The sequence below is a fragment of the Pieris brassicae genome, chromosome 4 (genome assembly GCF_905147105.1).
Source record: "Pieris brassicae chromosome 4, ilPieBrab1.1, whole genome shotgun sequence".
Classification (NCBI taxonomy): Eukaryota; Metazoa; Arthropoda; class Insecta; order Lepidoptera; family Pieridae; genus Pieris; species Pieris brassicae.
In genome coordinates this window covers 20,475,560-20,498,121 of record NC_059668.1, presented here as the reverse complement: position 1 = coordinate 20,498,121, position 22,562 = coordinate 20,475,560, and the positions used below count along the sequence as shown (strand labels likewise).

General features: G+C 32.7%; 1 protein-coding gene across 3 annotated transcripts in view; it reads left to right on the top strand.

Annotated features, from left to right (window-relative positions):
* Nucleotides 1–1,266: 1,266 nt before the first annotated feature.
* Nucleotides 1,267–22,562, top strand: part of LOC123708764 (flocculation protein FLO11-like) — a 50,235-nt gene continuing 28,939 nt past the window's right edge. For 2 of the 3 annotated variants that reach the window (XM_045659636.1, XM_045659635.1), the window contains exon 1: nt 1,267–1,464. Coding sequence is in view for 1 of the 3 variants with exons in the window: in XM_045659634.1 (XP_045515590.1) it covers nt 12,900–12,967 (68 nt within the window). In the remaining 2 variants the exon portion in view is untranslated. Of the gene's footprint in view, nt 1,465–12,822; nt 12,968–22,562 lie in introns of those variants that run through there. The other variant, XM_045659634.1, reaches the window with a different exon arrangement.

The following is a 22,562-nucleotide window of genomic DNA, read 5'->3' as shown; positions in this document are numbered from 1 at the left end:
GGAGAGTCGTGTAAAACAGTTTGGTGAACTAAATTTATTTTGGAGGGTCGTGTAAAACAGTTTGTTGAACTAAATTTATTTTGGAGAGTCGTGTAAAACAGTTTGGTGAACTAAATTTATTTTGGAGAGTCGTGTAAAACAGTTTGGTGAACTAAATTTATTTTTGGAGAGTCGTGTAAAACAGTTCGGTGACTTAAATTTATTTTGGACAGTCGCGTAAGACATTGTAGTGAGGTTTTGTGAATATTATTTTGGCAACGAATTTCCAATTTTTGTTTTTAATTGAACTTATACGTGAGTGTACAAAATCGTGTCTCAATTATACGTAAAGCAAAACTGATTGCCCTGAAAATAAATTGGACAGTCGCGTAAAAAAAATATTTGAGCTGTCATTTCTGTCTTACGAACGTTAAATCAAAATATTAACAGAAATTTCGCGATAATTTAATTTGCACAGAAAAATAATACTTTCTTATCTCTTATACGGGATTTAAAAAATACCTGACTGTTAACGTGTTGTGCGACCTCTATGTTTCTCTTTCGCGTACGAGTACAAGAGAGCGAGGTCTCAAATAAACTGGCCTATGAACAAGTCTTGAAGTAGTGCCTCGCGAAAGTAAAATTACAGTTGTGCCGCTAAAAATTCCAGTAGACTCCGATAGAATACAGATACAGTAGATTTTTAAAACACAAAAAATATATATTTATAGTAAAGACAAATGTATATTTATATCTTTGTTTTAATACGGGTAATTCGATTCTTCGGTTGAAAATTAAAGACAATGAAACGCGACGAACGAAAGCTTACAAAAACAGTCCTGCTAACACAACAAAAAAACGTAGATAAAATAAACGAGATAGCGGGAAATAAATGGAAAATACTAGCAAAGATGAGAGACAAATGGAAAAGAATTTGAAGGAGGCTTTCACTCCTTCGGAGGTTGTGTACTGATAATAAAAACAATAACCTGTACTTAATGTAACTTTAATTATAGTACTCCAATAAAGATTATTTTTAACCAACTAAACAATGTGCCTGAAAGTAATTGTTTTTAAAACATTAACTTAATTGAATTAGTACTAAATGTATATTAAATTCAATAAGTTCAGTTAAAACTATAGAATTAAAACGATCTTTTAATCAAAAATTTAGTTTTTTATGTAATCTGTACCTATCTGACATCTTCTGTATTCAATTATTACTGGGAATCTACCGTAATTAGTGGCTTGAGAAGCACTGCTTGCAAGTAAAAGTAAGTTTACAATACCTTGGCGGCGCCGACGCGTACAGTACGTCAGTATTGCCAACTCCAACCGCGCGGTTACACCTATTCCCGCCAAGTGACATCTATTTTTCGAGTGACCTTCACTTAGTGGATTTTGTTGTGAATCGTGCAAAAATTATCGTTTTTTTATGAGAATAAAAAAGCTTTAACCATACTTGGATGTTCCGCTTACTTGGCCGTAAGTTGTTTTACACTTTAAAAATAGTTTAGAAAAATATCTATTATCAAGTTTCGCGCGTTAAAAATCCCCTGCGTCTAAATAAATAAAAAGTTATTTGAACTTACGTAAAACGTTCGTCATGAGTACAAATCAAGCAATATTTACTAAAACAAATGAAATGCCTGCAAAATTAAAATATTTTTTTTCTACTTTCTACTCATTATTATTACTTCAGTTTACCAACATAAATATTTAAAAGTAGCATAGAGTTATGTAGGAAAAAGGTTTTATATCACCTTCAAGAACCCCCTGTGAAAGTGTATCAAACATTACGGAAATATTCAATGTAGAGCAGAGCTCGAAACGGTCAGTATCATTAAACTTTGTGACGTAATTAGTAGTATCATTGCTTACCCAGTTACCCACCGGGCTACTTAGTACAATGTACAGCAGCAATCAAAACTAGTTTCTAGGAGACTGAAGATACCACTAACTTATTGATGTCGGACATGCAATCTGTTACGAATTTATAAACACATGATTGATGTAACTCGTACATAATAACGCAATGTTGAAACAGATCGGGAAAATTCAATAGTGTATTACCAAATACTAAATTAGAAGCGACTTTCCCAAACATGTCTTAGTTCTTCGGTCACTAGTCCTCTTTTACCTATGTCAAAATCCAAAACATTTTTGACGTGTCGTTTTACTAAAATCAAAGACGAAAGAATTGTACATTTAAAAACGATAGTGTTTTGTTTTTTCCCGCCGAATTTTACGTCAGAGGATACAATCCTACGCGATACCCGGTGATATATTAAAGAGAGATATGAAAGTATAGAAATGTGGTAAATAGCAGACGTGGTATGCGAATTAAAAGGATGTTTATAGAACACGAAAGCGCTGTATTACCACCAGTTGTATATTTTAATCACGATTACGTATACGTGACATTTTGCTTTCCCCATACGATTGGCAATGCAGGACGAAGTAATTTTCAATTCATTGACACTGTTTTTGAATTACCTTCGGTATCTACCGCCTATGTATCGCCCACCATTTATATGGACTACAGATTTCTATGCATACAGATGAAAAAGTATATTTTTATCCTTGTGCTCTGTGCATTTTGTGCATTATTAGTTACATTAATATACTGTGACAGAAAACCCCGCGAAAGTAATATATATTATTTTATTTTGTTGTACGTTCTTATGTTATTGATGTAAGTGTGAATGTCACGCATTTTTAAGTATGCACATTATTTTTTATTAATAAATAAATTATTAGTATGGCTTAAATTTACACCACACTGCATTACTTACAATGTACCTTATGGAGATACCCGGATCTAATGGCGAATGTGCTTGAAACTACCGATAGCGATATCTCTTGAGAATGTTGAGTTTGTATCGCACAACCCCAAGGTCACAACAAATGCTTTGGAAAATCCATTGCTGGCTCTGCGAACCAAAAAAGCGTCTCAGCCTCCGAAATAAAAATATTCCAGCGCTACCTGCCCTGTGCTACCTCCCGCCAATTGCTGCTTTCAGCTGCACTTCAACATGATCCAGCGGTACCTAGGCCAAATTACTGATCTCCGACCAATAGGCTGGCTTAGGTAGGCTTCCTTCACTGCCCGAACTTTTTCGCCTATCGTTGGGAAGAGCTACCAACTCTACAATAAATGTCAATATAGAAATATTAATGATAATATTTAATTTCTCAAAAATTCCATGCTAACAGTAACTAGTTTTACAATACAGTCGCAAATAAATCAATATTAAATAATTTATAATGTGAGTTGGGTTTCAGAGGTTATTAAAACCTTTTGAGAAAGATTAATATCCGTCTTAGGTTTTTATGTCGCCATTGGAGTTTTCTTTTTTTTTTTAAGTCCGTTGCTGGCGTCATGTTCTTTTGTTGAATATATCCCAAAGGAATTGGAGCTTAGTTTTATCTCCGTGTAGTAGGGCACGGTAGCAGTAAAAAGGCCGTGTCGTGTATGCTCTAAATGCATCCTCAACAACTGACCATAATTTTAAGTCTAAAAGGTCCAGGGTCTGGGCTAGATGAGGGCCAGTCTTTAGCTCTTATAAAGTCCGGAACGTTGGCTTCAAGCCAGGCTTGGTTAGTTCGTGCTTTGCGGAATCCTGCTGGAAAACCGAAAAACATACGAACATACGGCTGATACCAAGCTTTTGTAGTATCTGGAATATGTCCAACGGCTCCATACCGACTTTGTGCAAGGCGATCACTGCAATCCTATTTTCTTTAACACCCCATTAAATAATTATTATTTGATCATAAACACGAAATAATTTGTGAAATTATGCAAAATCGAAAAAAGTTATTATAATAATATTAAAAAGTTGAAAAAAATAAAGGTTTTTATGTAACAGTATAAATATGGCCAGAATAGTATAGTATACCTTTAATTTACTTATTATAGAGCCATCTTCACAGTTATTTAATATTTTACCTTGACCTTTGTAAAAAGAATAAATTATTTCGAATTTCGATTTAAATTGGCGATCGTTGTCATGTTCCATTTTTAGTTTCGAAGAAGTTTTAAAATTGAAATTTCACAAAAGGTACAAAATATTTTTGAATTATCATTACAACCACAGGAAAAAAATAGTTATTCAATACTTTTTATTTTATAAAAAAGTTAAGCATGACGTACATACCCGATCTGTATATCAAGAGCAAACAACGTGTATTGCGAGAGCAGCTACCGCAGCTTATAAATTTACCACCCAGTCAGTTATTACATAGCTTAACGTTAAGCAACATAAAAAGTAAGTCGAAAAAATATTTTTATAATTTTTCACGCTCCTAAGAAGACTGCTATTCCTTAATGCAAACAAACAGTACAGTCAAAATCTATAATAACGACATCGAATGAACTACTTATTTGGTCGTAAAAACCGATAGTCGTAACAGCCGATAACGTTGTTATCAAGTACCTTATACTTATTATTTAATATGTGAATAATATACTCATGTATACAATAAAGCTATAAAGCAAAAATTATAATGAAAAGCCATTACGTACATATAATTATCTACATTAACTGCTATTTTAATTTATTTGAAACACTTCTGTATAAGGTATGCAATTTGTAGTACACGTTATAATTAAAATATTGTAATAATATGAAACTGTTCATTAAAAAGAATAATTTTTCGTAATAGATATGAATATACGTATAGAAATAACGTTCCTAAGCGTAACATTAAGACCCAATAAATCAATTAAAATAGCGAGAATTATGTAATCTGACCACCGCAATATTCTAATTAGGTTAACGATAATATTATTGCTATTTATGAATGAGTTACAACTATATTAAGAAGAAAAATCTTATATTTGTCTGATTTTTAATGTTCTAACACAAAACATTTACCTGCAAATGGGTACTCAATAAATACAGTATTTACAATATTATAAGAATAAAAACAAATGTAAAAATTTCCAAAAGACCAAAGCAGCTCAGCTCGAAAGGAGGAAAGCAGCTCAGCTCAGCTCACCGGTACTACCAGGTGACTACTTAAATCTTTGATGAAGGCCTGTGCACTGTGAACCTCAAGGCCCAAGAGTCTTAGTAGTCAGTTCTCTACATAACTACCACCAATTATATTCGTATACATATATGCTCATCAGCTATGTCACACACACCTGGCATGATTTATCATTTAAATAACTTCCTTCATTATCCAAAACCAAATTTCACATAATAAATATACTATGTTGTACGATTATATAATACTAATGCTGATATTAACCTGTATATACCTACTCGGGTCAAATTTCACTGCTTTAAAATGTTTAAAAATGTATAATGATACATAAATGCCTTCATTTATGTATCAAAAAACAGTAGCGCTGCAACCTTTTAGTTCTGGGCCTCAGTGGTCCTTCACAGCCGGGGTTCAACCTTCGACTTCAGGTATATGAGTCGCATTTATATATTAGGTGCTTAATATCTCAATGGGTCTCAAGCAGGTTCAAGCTTTTCTTCTTATGATGCCACTTATTATTAAAGGTTGGCTGTTAATAACTTAACTTTGCGGATATCTTGCGCTAGTCTAAAGAATTCCTCGGCGGATGTAATGCCGGTCCACTTCGTTCCGCAACCACTAGTTCTTCGAGCTATTCACATAAAGCAAAAGATTTGAGTTTTAGTATAAGCCCGCCAAAAGGATTTTTAACTAGACAAACGCCCATGCGCATTTTTCTATGGCCAAAGCCCATGTGGTAAGGAAAGCTTCAGAAGTATATTCAATCCCGTATGTATCCCATAATTAATTCCCACAGAGTCGATGATATACCTTCCTGCAAGGCAAATACTAAATGGAGTTTACATAAAAATACATACCATAAGGTTATTACTTCAAAATAAAAATAATTTTCTGTGACAATATTTATGATGAAACATATTTAATTAAAGAAAGATATTAACAATTCTCTCTTGCGGGCAATTGAAAATTGAACCAAAAGGAATATCACTTTACGTCAACTATGTATGTCTAAAAAAGGTGATACATATTGTAAGTAGAAAAGGAAATTGTCTCGATTTGACGTCACAAGTCTAGCTGCATTTATTATGCAAACTGCATCTAAAATTTGGCTAAATTTCAAAGTGAGCAAAGTTCACGTGATCTCGGAAAAACTAAAATAGATACCATTGTTACATAATGTTATTTTTGTAGATAAATATATTATATTAAAAAGCGATTTAATTAATATGCTAAAGTTATAGGAGATATAGGTCGTTGTTATTTCATACATAGGCCAAATTTCAACAAATTATTATGAAACAATTGACGCTATTCAATTTAATGTGATTTTTACAACAACAAGAAAACCTTTTGCAAACCAATCATCTTTTTAAGTAAGTTTTTAAATCACAGTGTTTGCGCTAAATCGGTGTCAGTCAAAGAAGGATGACAATTGTAGATTTTGACTTAGACACACAAACCGGAAATTAACTGAAGAAGAAGATGTGAAGAGTAGTGTTGGCTTCAGCGTGCGACTCTCATCTCTGAGATCGTTTCATCCCAAGCAGTATACCATTGGACTTTCTATGTGCTCATTTATCATTCGCTCGAACGCTGAAGGAAAACATCGTGAGCAAACCGACATGTCTTAAACCCAAAAAGTCGACGGTGTGACACAGACACAGGAGGCTTGCCTGAAAAAATGTTTTAGAAATCTTAGGCCCAGACCTGATTAATTTTATTTTTAATTTGAACGGAATAAAATGATATAATCTAAAAATTTGTGTTCATTTTTTTGTACTTTAACCTCTATAGGTGTTTTATTTTTTTATTGTTCCATATTAGGCCTCTTGCATAAGTCATGTTATCTGCTTTTTTATATGTGTTTTCTTGTATAAGGTAACGAAGTGTGAATTGATAAATAAATGATTATAAAGTCTTAACTCAATTCGGCAACTTTCGCTAGGTTTTTTGCTACAGTATTTACACGAAATACGAACTGGTGAATAATACCTGCCGTGCGGTGGTGCATTAAGGTGTATCTTCGTAAGGTCCATGTATTTTGTGCCAAGTGTATTAGATTTCAGCTTATTATCTTAAGTCGGTCAAATGTATAGTCGTCTCTGTTATGTGAGCTTCCTTGGGTAAGATCTTACATAGTTGGGCATGGGGACAGTTTTATTTTCACCCGTATCACCTCGACAACCGCTGTTCCACGTAAGCATTTTTCAAGGTAATTTTTGCCACGCACCACCGCTTTGTGGAACCAGCTGCCCTCTGAAGTATTTCCGAACCAATTCGACTTAGGGCCCTCCAAGAAAAGAGCATACCAATCTTTAAAAGGCTGGCAACGCATTCGCTAGCATTGAGAATGTCCATAGGCGGCGGGAGGTATCACTTAACGTCAGGTGAGCCTCCTCATCATTTGCAGCCCAAAAACTGAGCATTCTTTAAAGGCAGTTCTGGCCGCGCACCTATGTGGAACCAACTTCTAAACTAAGTAGAAACCAATTCGACTTAGAGCCCTTCTAGAAAAGAGTGTACCAAGTCTTAAAAAGCAACTCGCGAGCAACATCAGGTGAGCGGACAGCCCGTTTGTACCATGTTCTATAATAATAATAATAACAGTCATTTGAATCTTCGGAAATAATAAAGTTATAGATATATTAAGTATTTTATACTTAGAGATATAAAACTTATCAGCGCAATAAATACAAGAATTATATTCTTGTTACTTTATGCCAAGTTATATTTATCGTGTGTTTAAATACGTATACAAACATATCTTTATATGTATATAGTTCCACTGTACGTGTGACTGAGCGCCTTACAGTGTCGAATCATGTTGTGAAACCTCTCAGCAATAGACTTATAAAAAATATATCGTGGACTTTCCAGCAGGATTTTACACCTGATTACAAAGCACGAACTACCCAAGCCATGCTTGAAACCAACGTACCGGACTTTATAGGAGCTGCAGTCTCGCCCTGATCTAGCCCAGAACTCAACCCTTTGTACTTCAACTTACAGTCAGTTTTAGAGGACATGGCCTGCTCTAAACGACACGGCAACTTTGAGTCTCTTAAAAAAACCTTTGGAGCAGGCAGTGGCGAAATTTACCTTGGTAACAGTGCGTAAATCCATAGATTCGTGACTAAACAGATTAAAGGCCTGTATAAAAGCCGTAGGTGGCCATTTCAAATATAATTTTTATTTATTTTTTGTTGAAGATAATAAATATGTGGGTATAAATTTTATTAATATAATATTACTATAATAAAAAAAATGCATTTTCATTTGTAATAGAACTTGGCTGGACTAGGTATATGTAGTATGTTAAAAACACCATTTAGTTTTCTTTCTATTTCTATCACATTTGTCACGGAGGCTCCACAAATTCGCGAGAATGTGTCGCAATTATGAAGCAACGTTGCGATGTGTACGCGCCATCGCTTTACGACCTATTTGCTTGTTGCCAAAAAAGGCTTCTAAAATCGTATCAAACGCTCGCATCGCTCACAATTTCATAATACAAGAAGACGAACAAGGTTTTAGTTGCAAATATAACTAAGAAATTGTAAGTTACCCGTAACCATAGATAAAGTCTAATTCAGAATAATTTTGTTTCACTTATTTGCGCAAATAACAACTAAGAGGCTCGGCAAGGCATATTATATTTATGAATGACATCCCAATTGTAATGTAATTAATGAGTATTCGTATTTTTGGTGACAAACAATGTGCTTGGAAACCAAATGTCTATTTGAAACTCAATTGGAATTCGATAGATAATAAATATTGATTTTTAATGCACAGACTATGTATGTGTATGTACCTATATAATCTATATCAAAATCTTTCCACTAATAATAGTACAAACGATAAGTAATCAGAGAGTTCTCCTGCGACACAAGATGCGTAGGTCACTGACCCTTGCATGCAAGTCTATACTCTATAGTAATCAGCTCTCTTGCAATTCACTATAATTTAATGTTATCTATGGCATAATAACTAAGTACTTTCGGAAAGATAATAATATGTCTGCTGAGACATCGATAAAATTTGGTGCTAAAAATAAGTTCTGGTAAATTTATTTTACTACAAAAATAAATATTTTATTAATAATCTAATATTGTTTTAAAAATTAGGACTTACGTAATTTTGTTTTAGTAACTAATTAAATATGTAAAAACGTAACGAAATTATTAAAATTAACCATTGCAACTTATACAATAGATAAAACTACAATTATATACAATTTTAGTTTCATCTACATATTAAAGTCTTCCCGCCTAAAGTTATTTTGATTGTTGAAGTAGAAGATTATAGAGGTGGGTGTATTTATTGTATTGTATTGTACAAGAATAATATAAATTCAAATTTATCACCATACAAATTTATTACATGAGGTATTTTAAAATTTACATTTGAAGTTAATACATACGTCATGGTCAGGATAGATAAATTATTGTCGTTTGCATACAATGGCTGTATTTTAGATAAGATAACTTATATAAGCGATTATGATAATTGCGTAATTAATCAAAAACTTTATTTTTATAAATTTACTCATGACCAAAACATGCACTCATACCGGACTCTCAGACTATAAATATTTCACTTAAAGTTTGTTTGAAATGTCTGTTAAATATTTGTTTATATATTCGCTTAGTTGTAGTTGATTAAAGGTAAATTCGGTAAATCTTTTATTGGACTAGAGATATCACTGACTAGTTACAATTAAACGTGAAACGCCATTGTTTTCTATTGCATTAATTATCATTATACCTTAAACAATTAAAAACCACATCGAAAAATACAATTTATTGTTTTGCCACGAGACAAAACTCTCTATACGTACATGTTTAACATATGCCGCAAAGGCGATGAGAACTTAGAGAAACTGGTCGTAGTTAATAACACATATGGCAACAGATCACGAGGCCGTTTACCAAGTATATCAGTATTTCCAAACCAATTCTACTTAGGGTCCTTCAAAAAAAGAGTGTACCAATTCTTGTAAGGCTGGCATCGCATTTGCGAGCCTTCTGGCAATGTAAGTGTCCATGGGTGTATCACTATCTTAATTGTATACTATAAGATATAAACCGGTGGAAACAGAGTCCGCTCCATATGTTTCCTTGATGACCATAACCCTCAGACATGAGCTACTGAAGAAGGAGTGACACCAAGTTTAATAATATAAAATAACCATATACTATAAGTATATGTTAATTTTTCTAGAAAGATCATACACGAACTTCAAATGTTCAGTTAAATAATTTAATTTTTGTTTCATGATCATAGCTTAGTATCTTAGTATTTATTCAATTGTAAAAGTTCTTGTTTTCACTATATTTTTTTATATCTCAATATTACTTTAAAATTTGTAATTGCCTTCAATTGTATAACTTCAAGCGACCTAGTCTCAAGCTTCCAAAGGTCGTCATCGCGTTTTAAAGGGTATGAATTGATACAAGAATATTATTTATCACGTATGGAATATTCTAAACAGTTTCCAGAATCAGATAAAACTGTTAAGCTTTCTCATACTACTTTTCTGCATATAATAGAGCAAGCAAGCAAGCAATTGATTACAAAAATATGTAGGGTATTATAGCCCTTATTGCTTACTGATTTTCAAGTAGCCGGAGGTATGCATTTAGACAAGGTAATCACAAAAGCGTCAATAAATGATTATAGTTACGAAATTTGTTTGCCTAATTAATATAATTAATAAAAGACCATATGTCAAGTCAGTTCTGAAAGTCAAAACTCTTTATTGTTTGTTTATAATCAGTGTGGCTTATTTGACTTATTCGGACCTCCACATTTTGTATTTTAGGTGAGTAATTGATAGGTAGGGACTAAAAGAAAATTTATCAACGAAACAAATTCCTAATGGTCTTGTCTGATTTACTTCAAAGCAAATATATTAATCGATATATAAATAGGTGTCCGGAGGTCCAATGCTATTTCGTTTCATAGTTTTTTTTAATTCAAATTATCTCTTTTATAACAAGGAATTATTAATGATATGTACTTTTATTGGCTGCGACTACATTCCATAGGATGCCGAAGCACCTTGTGTTGCTGGATGTTTGATGAATGATGTTTTGATAGCTTTTTCTTTGTGGTAATAAATGATTTTATTATTTCAAACAAATACTTTATTCTACTCTTAAACATGTTTCCCATTCTGTACCTGAGTGATAACTTCTAGCTGTGATGCAGAACGTATTTATTACACTGCGTGGTTTGAGGCCTACGGAACAATTCGAGTTTCAAATGTCATTGAAGCCTTAACTCGGCCTACTCAAAGGCTTAATATTAGTCGCTAATTCAACTATTGATAGACTATAATTTAGCGATCTGATTAGCTTTTGTTTTACGCGTGCCTTAATAAAATTGTAACAATGATTATATCGTATAAGTACGTTGTGTGGAATGCGGTGTTTTGAAAGCGGTACCTGCAAGGTCATAGTGCAACAGGCTTACCGAGTGTGACGCTATATCCGCTCTAATGAACGAAAAAACACCTGTTTACGGAATATAATAAATCTAACTTTCACAGTATTGAAATAACAAAATTTATTAGGTGAAGCATGGTGATACCGTTTATGCAAAAGATTTTAATACATAATAGAAAATACATATGTCTCACAAGATTTTCGATTTGTTAATAATTATGTTTAGTACTTATAGAAGTTATATCAAATGTATAATAATATTTTTTCATTTTGTACTGACACGTATATCTCATGATGCTCTTAAATCTAAAGATTTATGTTTCCACTGGGGGTTAAAAAGAAAACTAACTACTTTTTTATAAAACAGGGCAAACGGGCAAGAGCCTCATCTGATGTTAAATAATATCACCGCCCATGCGCAGTAAATGCCAGAGGGCCTCGAACAGAAATGCCTCGAGAGCGCGTTACCGACCTTTTAAGAAGTGATACGCTCTCTTCTTGAAGGACCCTAAGTCGAATTGGTTCGGAAATACTTCAGTGGTGGAACGGTTTCCAAAGCTATAGTAAAATTTAAAGTGTCCTAATACATGTTCTAAGGATTTACCAATAGGTTATTGTATTTTATTCAGTTATTTTTGTTGTTTTAATCATTAGACAGTCGTTTTAAATGAAATTATTAAATTACATATATTTGTGAAGATAAATAAACAGGCCCATTTATTTATTTGTTTTCATCGATTCACGTACAGCAAGTGTTTCATAACTTCCCCAATCAATTGAAGCACCAACTATTATGTATGAAGGTTATATGTGGACAAACAATATATCTCGGTCCGCGAATATAAATCTTCTTAATGTAGAAAGTAACCATCGTGATGACGATAACTTATCACACTAACACACAATAAACCATGCTATACCCGTGTCACAAACAAGATTACAGTGTTGTGCCAGAGACGAATCGAGCCTGAGCCCCGGGGCCTTACTAATTATTTACTTTAGTTTGAATAAATAAATTTAAAGTATAAATACATTTTAAAAAACAAAAACTATGATGAAAAATGACTTCCAGCAACTCTTTTTTTATGTTATAGCAGGCAAAAGGTTCACCTGATGTTAAGCGATACCGCCGCCCATGGACACTCGCATTGCCAGAAGGCTCGCAAGTGCGTTGCCCTACCGTAAGTCAATTTGGTTCGGAAATACTTCAGTGGGCAGCTGGTTCCATATAGTGGTGGTGTGTGCAAAAACTGACTTAGAAAACTCTCAGTTGTGGAACGACGGACGTCGACGACGTCCGATAATGAAACTCAGCTGCGGCTAGACCGAACAACTCTTCTGAACACTCCCCATGGTAAAGACTCCGTGGAGACCTTTCGCAGTGTCGTTTTAGAAAGCTTGATGTGCTCAGTAATTGCTATTATTATTTTCTTTATTCCTGGATAATTATATTTTTACAGTGCCTTTGTTTGACCCATGCAAATTCTTCAATATAAACAGTGCCCTCGTAAGTTGTGTGCTTCAATATTGCGGACTACTCAACTGTGAGTAAGTTGCTTGGATCTTGTTAGCGCTGAGCCTTCATAAAGTTCTCATATTATTTTTGATTTGTGTTACATGTGTGATATTTGATAGCAAACATAAAATACTCAACTTTGTATATTAACAGTCGCAATTAAATTGGCACATTTAATACCAATGAAATTTGGACTTGATATCTGCAACATTGTTCTGATTATTATATATTTAAATAAAACTTAAACATAACAATCAAATATACAGTATTTAAAAAATTTTAACCTACACAGTAAAAAAAATAATAAGAAAATTAAAACAAATTTAATAAGTTTAGTCCCTGTGGCAGTGTATAATTATGCTTTAAAAATACCATGGTTTTACGTATTTGAAATAGTATCACCATAATATATCTCTCATATATATATCCATATCACTAAAATAATGTTGCAGTAAAACAATAACATACCGGTTATAATGACCAAAATCAAAGGCCCCGGCTGAATTCTATTGTATTAGGTGCATAATAACAACGTCATCGGCTGTAACGACTACCTTCGATGACGTTTTAAGAGATTTCGACTGTATTTACTTGATGATAGTAATCTAACAAGATCGAGTGCCTGAAACACGCTTTCGACTTTTTGGGTCTAAGGCAAGCCGTTTTCCTTTACAAATACAGATATACAGTATAATTGAATTAAAATAAGATTATTTACTACCTTATTCATTAAAAAGTTAAAAGCAACATCGTGTTGGAAGCTCAGGGCCTAAAAGCAAAACCTTTCATGAATACAGCCCTGACTACAAAGTTAAAACAAAAAGTCTGTCACGAATTCGCGTAAATTAGCGGAATCACTTTTTATTTTATTCATTATTTAAAAGGTTAAATTCCTCGCAGTTCACGAAAACACGATTTTTATAGTTTCCTAAATGCTCTTCACATCCTGTCTGAATTCAATTCAATTAATATGCAATTATGAGTTTATTTGATTAATTAGCATTTCTTTATCAGTTTTCCTGAATGTTGTGAATTTATGCCTATGGAAGAAATAATTAATAAATAAAATAAATACCAGTGTTGGCCTAGTAACTATTTATTTTATTTAGCCACTACTCTTCAGCGTACGACTCTCATACTTGAGGTTCAATTCCCGGCTGTGCACCAATGGACTTTCCATGTACGCATTTAACGTTCGCTCGAATGAAACTCAAAAAATCGACGACGTGTGTCCGGCACACTTCTGTGCCTAAAAATCTACTTTCCAATTAGATTGACAAATGATCACACCGATACAGAAATCTAAGGCCCACACCTAATGAGTATGTAGCGCCAATTAGTTTTTATTTATTTTACTATGTAAAAAATATTGAAATTTGATTATTTTCTTCTAAGACACAGATAACATCTAAATCAAAAGACAAAATATTTACAAGTCACCCATTAAAGTATAACTATGTATCTATAGCTTCTGTATTCAATACATTTTAAAAATGCAATTCTAACTATCTGATAGTATCGTAGTTGTCCAACAGTGGAAAAATGTAAATGAGTTTATTTTAGCATCGCCATTGCAAATACGTAAAACCATGGTATTTTTAAAGCGTAATTTTGCATACCAACTTTAATACTAAGCTTTAAAAGTACCGTCAGCAAACGCTTCATTGTCGCTATAAAAATTGTAGTTGATGTACAAACTTTCAATATAATATTAAGACTATTGGGTAGTGGGGTTAACGTGCAAAACCGCTAATTAAATATTGAAGTTTACGTCTGATAGATAGTACTAGTGACTCCAGAGCTGGTGCTATGGCTCAACGAATAAGTTTTGCCATACAGCGAGGACATGCTGGCAGCATTAAAGGTACACTGCCACAGGGACCAAACTTTTTAAATTTATTTTGATTTTCTGTTTATCAATTATTTATTATTATTATTACTAACATTGTTAAGAATATTAAAAACATTATATAAGACCTTTTTACTATGTTTAAATAATGATAAGGTTAATAGATTATTTTTAAATTAATAAATCACTACATTTTACTGTCAATTGTCATTTTCGTTACATTTTTCTTGGCTGTAGGGAGTGTGTATGCATTGCAACAAAAGTAGCAAGGGTCTGTCAATCAACAGAATTTCGACTATTCCAAGACTGGGTGAGCAATATTCACTAAACCACGTCGGGTAGTTACAACAAGGCGCGGTTGGGTGGGTTCGAACTCGCATTCCACCGGCATAATATAGGTGATCTACAACTGAAGCGAGAAGATAAAATATAATCATTATTATTAAACATTGGGTATGTAAAACGAAACAATAGCGCATTTTGTTTGATTGTGATTGGTAAAAGCATATAGCCATAATCAGTTTGTATTGTTGTTGAATAATTCCAAGATTACAAATTAATAATAATAAAACAATAAATAAAGCCTTCATTCTCTGGCCGTTGGTTTCAAACAAATAACATAAAGTTGGAAAATAGATCATTTTTTGAAGCCACCAGATTTATGGTCAGGTCTTTTCCTTCTGTTGGATACCATTCTAATAAATTTTGTTGCCTTTTATAATGTGCCCTATTTAGTTATATTTTATGTTCTTGATTATATGTAGAACGACATTTACTGTTGTTGTCCATCTGTCGTGTGATTTTATGTTTAGCATACTTCTCTTCATGTTTCGTTATTCGAATTCGTTCGTTCAAACTGTTCGTTTTTCACCGTTGCCGGTCAAGTTTGACACTCATAAGTTAGACATGGCATAGCATTGCGTTGTTTTTAATGATTTCCTTTAGTGACCAGAAACGTTACCAAGCATTCTTTGGTCGACTTCTTTTGTATATTGATTCTTTATTGACATAATTTGCAATAATGATATATATTCTTCTACGTATTCCATAATCTCCTCATTTTCTGTTATGTTAGCTTTTATTGCATTGGTCATTCAGTTTTAAAGGCTTTCCATGCATGCCATTCCAATGCATTAACGTTGTAGATTGTTAGCCTTTCTTCAAAAGTTACAATATTGTCTGTAAACCTAAGATGGTCTTGCTCCGTTAATATTTACTCCATAATCTTCTCAGTTTGAACTCCAAATATATTTTCCAATGCAGCTGTTAAAAGTTTTTTCTTGTGCGATATACAAGAAATTTTCTGTTTCTCTGGTATATTGTCGCTGCCCTAACTATTGATAGTCGTAAATTTTTCGTTATTGATAGTTTTTACTTTTACATTTACTATCCATTGTGAATCTTTAATTTGTTTCAATCCATTTTTAGTTCCACCACTTCCACCATTTTCTTTACTTGTTTTGATAGACAAAACTAGTGACTATAAATTATAATGATTTTAATTGAAAACTGCATATAAATTTATTGTATTTTGTCGCTAATCAACCATGAATCTGATTTCGATATAATGTTTAGTTAAATCTAATTTAAATTGCAAAGTAAATTGTTACTTCCAACAAATATAAAACGAAACCAGCTTATAACTCACTTAGTTAAATTTATGCAAATAAAGGGATAAATATGTGTAAGATACCGTTTTTGCTGTTAGTACATAGTTTATTTTGAATAGCAAGTATCTCATATTGAAATCGCATTCACATCAATTATTTATAGAATCGCTATCGCTTTCGGTCTCATTGGCGATTTAAATAGCGTATACATCGAATGTATGTACTATTATTACGGTTTTTACTTAAACTATTATCGACTGATTTTAGAAGTCTTATTCATTTGTTTTATTATATTGTTATCTGTGTCTTTTAATAGCGTCGATAGTGATTATAACATATAGCGATAAATTGCGTTTAAGTAATTAAGTTTAGTGAATACTTGGTAGTATAGAGTTTTTTTAATGGTTTTTTAATACAGAACTAGACAGACGTTTGGCCACAATCCCACCTGATGTTAAGTGAGATGCGGTCTATTGCGTCTGTTCATGAGATGTCTATTTAACCGCCGCTTCAAACGATTTGAAAAAAAAACGTTATTTCAATGTATTTTATAAATGTTCATCGCTTTAAAATCATACATAATTAGCCTATATGTTCTAAATAAAATAAAATTGTCATTTAATTTAAATTATTAATGAGAATAAAATTCTTGAAACATTTTTTTTTCAAATACATATATCATTAAATAACTCTGAGCATCTGACTACAAAAAGGAACTAAAAATACAAAAAAAGAATCTTTATATAACCTTTACTTGATTCATAAAAACCACGGTCAAATGGTAACTCATCTTAAAGCGACAGGTATACAGATGGTGCCAAGAGCCACGGACAAACAAAGTAACATATCAAGAATATGCAGTGTCTAGAAATCAAAGCAGGAAAATGTAATAGGATTGATAAATTGTTTCATTAAACCAATACCTGTCGTATCGTGCGTGACGTGATTATTGACTTCCGGCAAATGTAAAAAATCATCAAATAATTAGATTTCTACATGTTACCACTTAGTGATAATTTCTACTTTCCTAATTTTGTATTTGTTTTGATTCACTTGTTATGAATTAAAAATACGAAATTCGACCATATCACCTAGACGACGTCCTTCCCACAACTGAGCGTTTTTTAAGGCAGTTTTTGCCGCGCACCACCACTATGTGCCTACCCACTAAAGTATTTCGCCGCATCTTCACAGCTTGTAAACCGAATAACACGAATTTTATCTTTAGTTCTTGGGAATAAATGAAAGTCGCAGGGCGCCAGATTAGGATGTATGGCGGATGAGTCATTATCTCGACACCTGCCATAGTTAAATATTCACCAGTTCACGCGAAGGTGTTTCTGGTCGTCGGTTATTGTAAGGGGAATCCATCTGTATCCATCAATATTATTTGAACTTGACTCATACCAAGGCCTCATGCCTAGGCTTGCCCGTATCTGCTGATAGGTCACTCTCTTATCTTTTTCTCTCATACGTCGCACAGCACGGATGTTATCTTTAATAGTCACTGTTAAAGTACCGAAAATTTTCTCGCTCTCTCTTAGGTTAATTTTCACGTGGAACAAGAGTTTTAGATTTGCCGCCAATTCACAAAAACAAATGACAAATGAATGCAATATACTACATTAGGTTACCGAAGAGTTCTAAAATTTAAATTCATAAAAAGTTTTTATTAGCAATGTTTCTAACTGGCCCGTTCTATAAATTTACAAACAAACAGCGTTACCCACGTACAGAACAATCAGTTTGCTTAGAAAATAATTATAATATGTTAGGCGGAAACACTACATACTCATTTAAGATTTTTTTATTTATTTATAGCCTTATATCAGAAATAAAAAATATATATATTATAGTTATTGTTTTTCTTAATCCACGATAACCGATTCTGTGTGTATATGAGCAAAGGCCTATTGTGGTCCATTTTTACCAATTTCGTCCAGGTTTTTCAGGTCCAGATGATTTCATCGACCCACCTTTTATGGAACACCCAGCCCATATCCAGTTTAGTTGTTTTGTTTTATATGTAACTTCAGCAAACCATGTTTTATCTCTTAAATTGTTGTTACTTATTTTGTCATTTTTTCTTTATAATACTTATTTCCAAGGCTCTCTGGGTTTTGCTTCATCATCCGCATTGTGCTTAGGTGCTTATGTTTGACAGCCGTATTTGAGAATTGGTAAATGTGCATGTTTATTTTACCAGTTTTCATAAATTATTTTAAGGAAAAGATTTAAGAAGATAATGTTTGTAACCTTAAAACGATAAAACAAGTAATTGACTACACATTAGCTCAGAATTCTTTAATTCAGTATACAGATGAACAAAAATATACTGGCCATCTTATACGTGTTATGAATATTATATACCTACATGGTTGTGGTTCAATTAATGACCACGGAACTTGACCATTCATTAGTTTTGATTTTTATTACTTTCCCATAACTTAACAAATATGGAAGTCTGTTTAATAACAATTAACCCAGTATATATCTTGCAGGATTATGAAATATATTAACGACCCAGTAATTGGCTTACTGGTTCGCATTTAATAGTCTCATTATCCAAATAGCAATAAAAATAGTTTATATTCTGATATCTTGTTTGTGATGAAATCATTTTTATTAGATATAATAAACTCCGCTACCTACAATTGACATCTTGCTTACAATGTATACGTTACAAAATACTTGTTTTAAATATTTATGACATAACAAAATTACCGACTAGTAATGTATTCTCTTCTCGAGCGAGATTGATCTTACCTGAAAAATGGGCGCGATTTTGCGAGTCAAAAAATATTGCCTAGTGGGTCTAGTTTTATTTAATTGACAATAATATTATCTTAACGTTACTTAATTAGTTTATTTTTAGTTTTTTACTTCTTGTTACTTTTGTTTGATATTAGAATTACTGCTTTAATTAGAATAAATAAGACATGAATAAACATGTCTTATTTGATTAGACACTTCAAAGTTTACTATTTAAAAGTTTATTAAAGAAATGTTAGAAACAATGTTAAATACATTAAAGTTTACTGAAAAAGTTATTATTCTTCATTTATTTAAACTTTTAGATTATTTACAAGAATCTTCCAATTATCCAAAAACTCGCGAAATCTCACCTGGGACCATATCTCGCGAGATTGCATTCCCTATTGGTTTAACATACCTTATAACATGCATGGTCACTGGTGTCATTGTGACACAGCATTATTAGCAACCCGCTTATATAAAGCTTCCTATTTTGTTTGTATAAAAAAATTGTTGATCGAGTTTCTGTCGAATTTGGATCAATATAATTATACTTAAAAGCAATTGTTTTTTTATCCCTATAGGCTAAGCACATTTCTTTTTAATTGTATCCATACATTTTAATACATATCCGCAAAGTAACGCATTATATTCGTACAAATGTGTTACTGAGACATGTCTCAAGAGGCTTCATGGCCCGGTTGCTATAGCTTACGTATTCGGTAGTGATGTAACCGAAGATGCGTTGAGACGCACACAAATGCCATTCCCACGCTACCATTGTACGCAGAGTGTGTCTAGTTCAATAATTAAGCACATCGTGCGTGTAATGCCACAGTTGAATATATCAGCTATTTTACTATAGCAGTTTCAACTGTTAGATTCTACAGTGTATCAATATCATTCAATAAATTATAGTTCCACAAATATCAATAGAGCACAAGTAGTAAGTAGTGTACTTGGACACTTTCTAATGTTGAATATCCTTATTAATAAATTAGGTTAGATTTGTATTACTTATTTAATAGAAAACACTTTTTTACCGGATTGCAGCTATGTATTATTATAAATTTATAATTATTTTACATAATTTTAAATTTCTTCCGACGTTTAGTTTATAATAATATATAGCTTCCGGTAAAAAAGGGTTTTCTTTAAATGTGTAAAAGCTATGTTAACAAAAGACAATACTTTGTGCAACTTATACTACTTATTAGTCTTAAGTTAGGCTAGATCGTTATGTTCCATAATGTCTGAGTAAAGACACATGTATAAAAAAATCGAGTTTATATTTTTGTGATATTAATTATGTATTTTTTTAAATTTGACCTCTATACCTGGTTTGGATAAAATCTTGTCTATTCCATGTAAAATCACACAACCATTGACAGTTTAGAAATCCTCTTCAGTTATTATGTTTTCATATTTAGTTTAGTTTACGAACGCTTTTGTAATGTGTCGCTATGAAGGCGATGACATGATGCTAATGTCAAGGTGAAATCCACTCAGTTTTAATAAAATTCAGAGGCTAATTATTTCTATCAAAGTATGTATACGTATTCTCAATATTATTTTTTCGTTCATGAATTGTAAAGTTGTTTTTTTCTATAAGCTACATTAACTATACATAAAACTACAAGTAACTATACATTTTAAATTACAGCAGTTATTAATTTCATCATGAGTTATTTCAATATTCAACTTCAAACCTTAAAAATATTAAGAATTCTGCTTTTAAACTGACACTAGTGTCATTGTAAAGTGAGTGAGTAAGTCAGTGTAATTTAAAATGTATAGTTACTTGTAGTTTTATGTATAGTTGTTTGGTTTCTTGTTCTAATTGAGATACTAGTATCGCTTTTTCTCTGAGTGAAAATAAAATTCGATAGAAAAAAACAAATATGGAATGTACATAGTGCGTTTACTCGTATAGGCGATTAATGCGTCAAGTAAAAACATTGTCGATCGAGCTCGTGTACTTTAAGACTTTTCTAACTGTTTTTAAAAGACTCCGTTTGGTAATTTTTCTTACGTTAGCCGGATTAAAATTCAACATATGTTGGGCAAATTCTAAGAACAACAAAAAATAACAAGATACATTTAATTACAATTACGAGCCAAGCTCTGTTATTTTTACAACTGTATTTTATATATATATATATATATTAGCAGTGTTGGCCTAGTGGCTTCAGCGTGCGACTCTCATCCCTGAAGTCGTAGGTTCGATCCCTGGCTGTGCACCAATGGATTATCTTTCTATGTGCGCATTTAACATTAGCTCGAACGGTGAAGGAAAACATCGTGAGGAAACCGGCTTGCCTTAGACCCAAAAAGTCGACGGTGTGTGTCAGGCACAGAAGGCTGATCACCTACTTGATTATTCAATTCACAAACGATCCTGAAACGGATACAGAAATCTGAGGCCCAGACCTAAAAGGTTGTAGCGCCATTGATTTATTTTTTTCATTTCTTGGAATCACCATGTATTCAAATTAACGGATAGGTTAAAAAAATTCGTTCACTAACTGATGTCGATACAGCTAGACCTGTTTATTTTAGTTACTTTCACAGCATGACTTATGGCTTATTATTGTGGGGTCATGCTGCTGATGTCGAAACTATTTTCATCCTGCAGAAGAGGGCTATTCGTGCAATATATAATTTAAAATGTAGGGAATCTCTGAGAGATAAATTCAAGGGTTGATTTACATACCCTTGCTTTATATTTATGAAAATATTATATATGTATATAAAAGTAGTGATAATTCTACTAGAATACATACGCACAATGTTAATACTCGGAACAAACGCAGGCTGCAATGTCGCCGTACTAGAGTATCTAAAGATATAATGGTAATATTAACCACTCTGTATAGCACACAATATAAATGCTAATCAATAACAAAATTCCTGTACGCCTTTGTTTGTCTTAATTCTAATTCGGTCGTTAAGACTAGCAAAAAATAACATATCCTGTATTACGTTTAACGTTAAGGCATTCACGGAACTTCAAAAATGGTGTAAATTCTTTGCTTTAATTTATCTTAACGTCTTAACGGATTACAATTTTTTAACAATCCCAATTCAAATAGATAATTTCTTAAATTCATAATATTTTTCATTTACCCTAAAACTTACAATGGATTAATGTTGCAGTATCTACGAGTCAGCAGAAACTTAAATTAGATTAAGTGCCCATAATTGTTACTAGACTAAATCCCATCTTGAATTTAAATTTCTTTGCAATGTCTGTTTTTGGATTGGTGCAGCCTCTTTCTGATGACATCAAGATCATCCGTCAACCGTGACGGTGGTCTGCCAAAGCTTTTGCTTCAAACTGGGGCCTGTCCCAGCATATCATTTTGAGGTTCTACAGTTGAATCTAAAGTGACCTTCCCACCTCCTTAAAT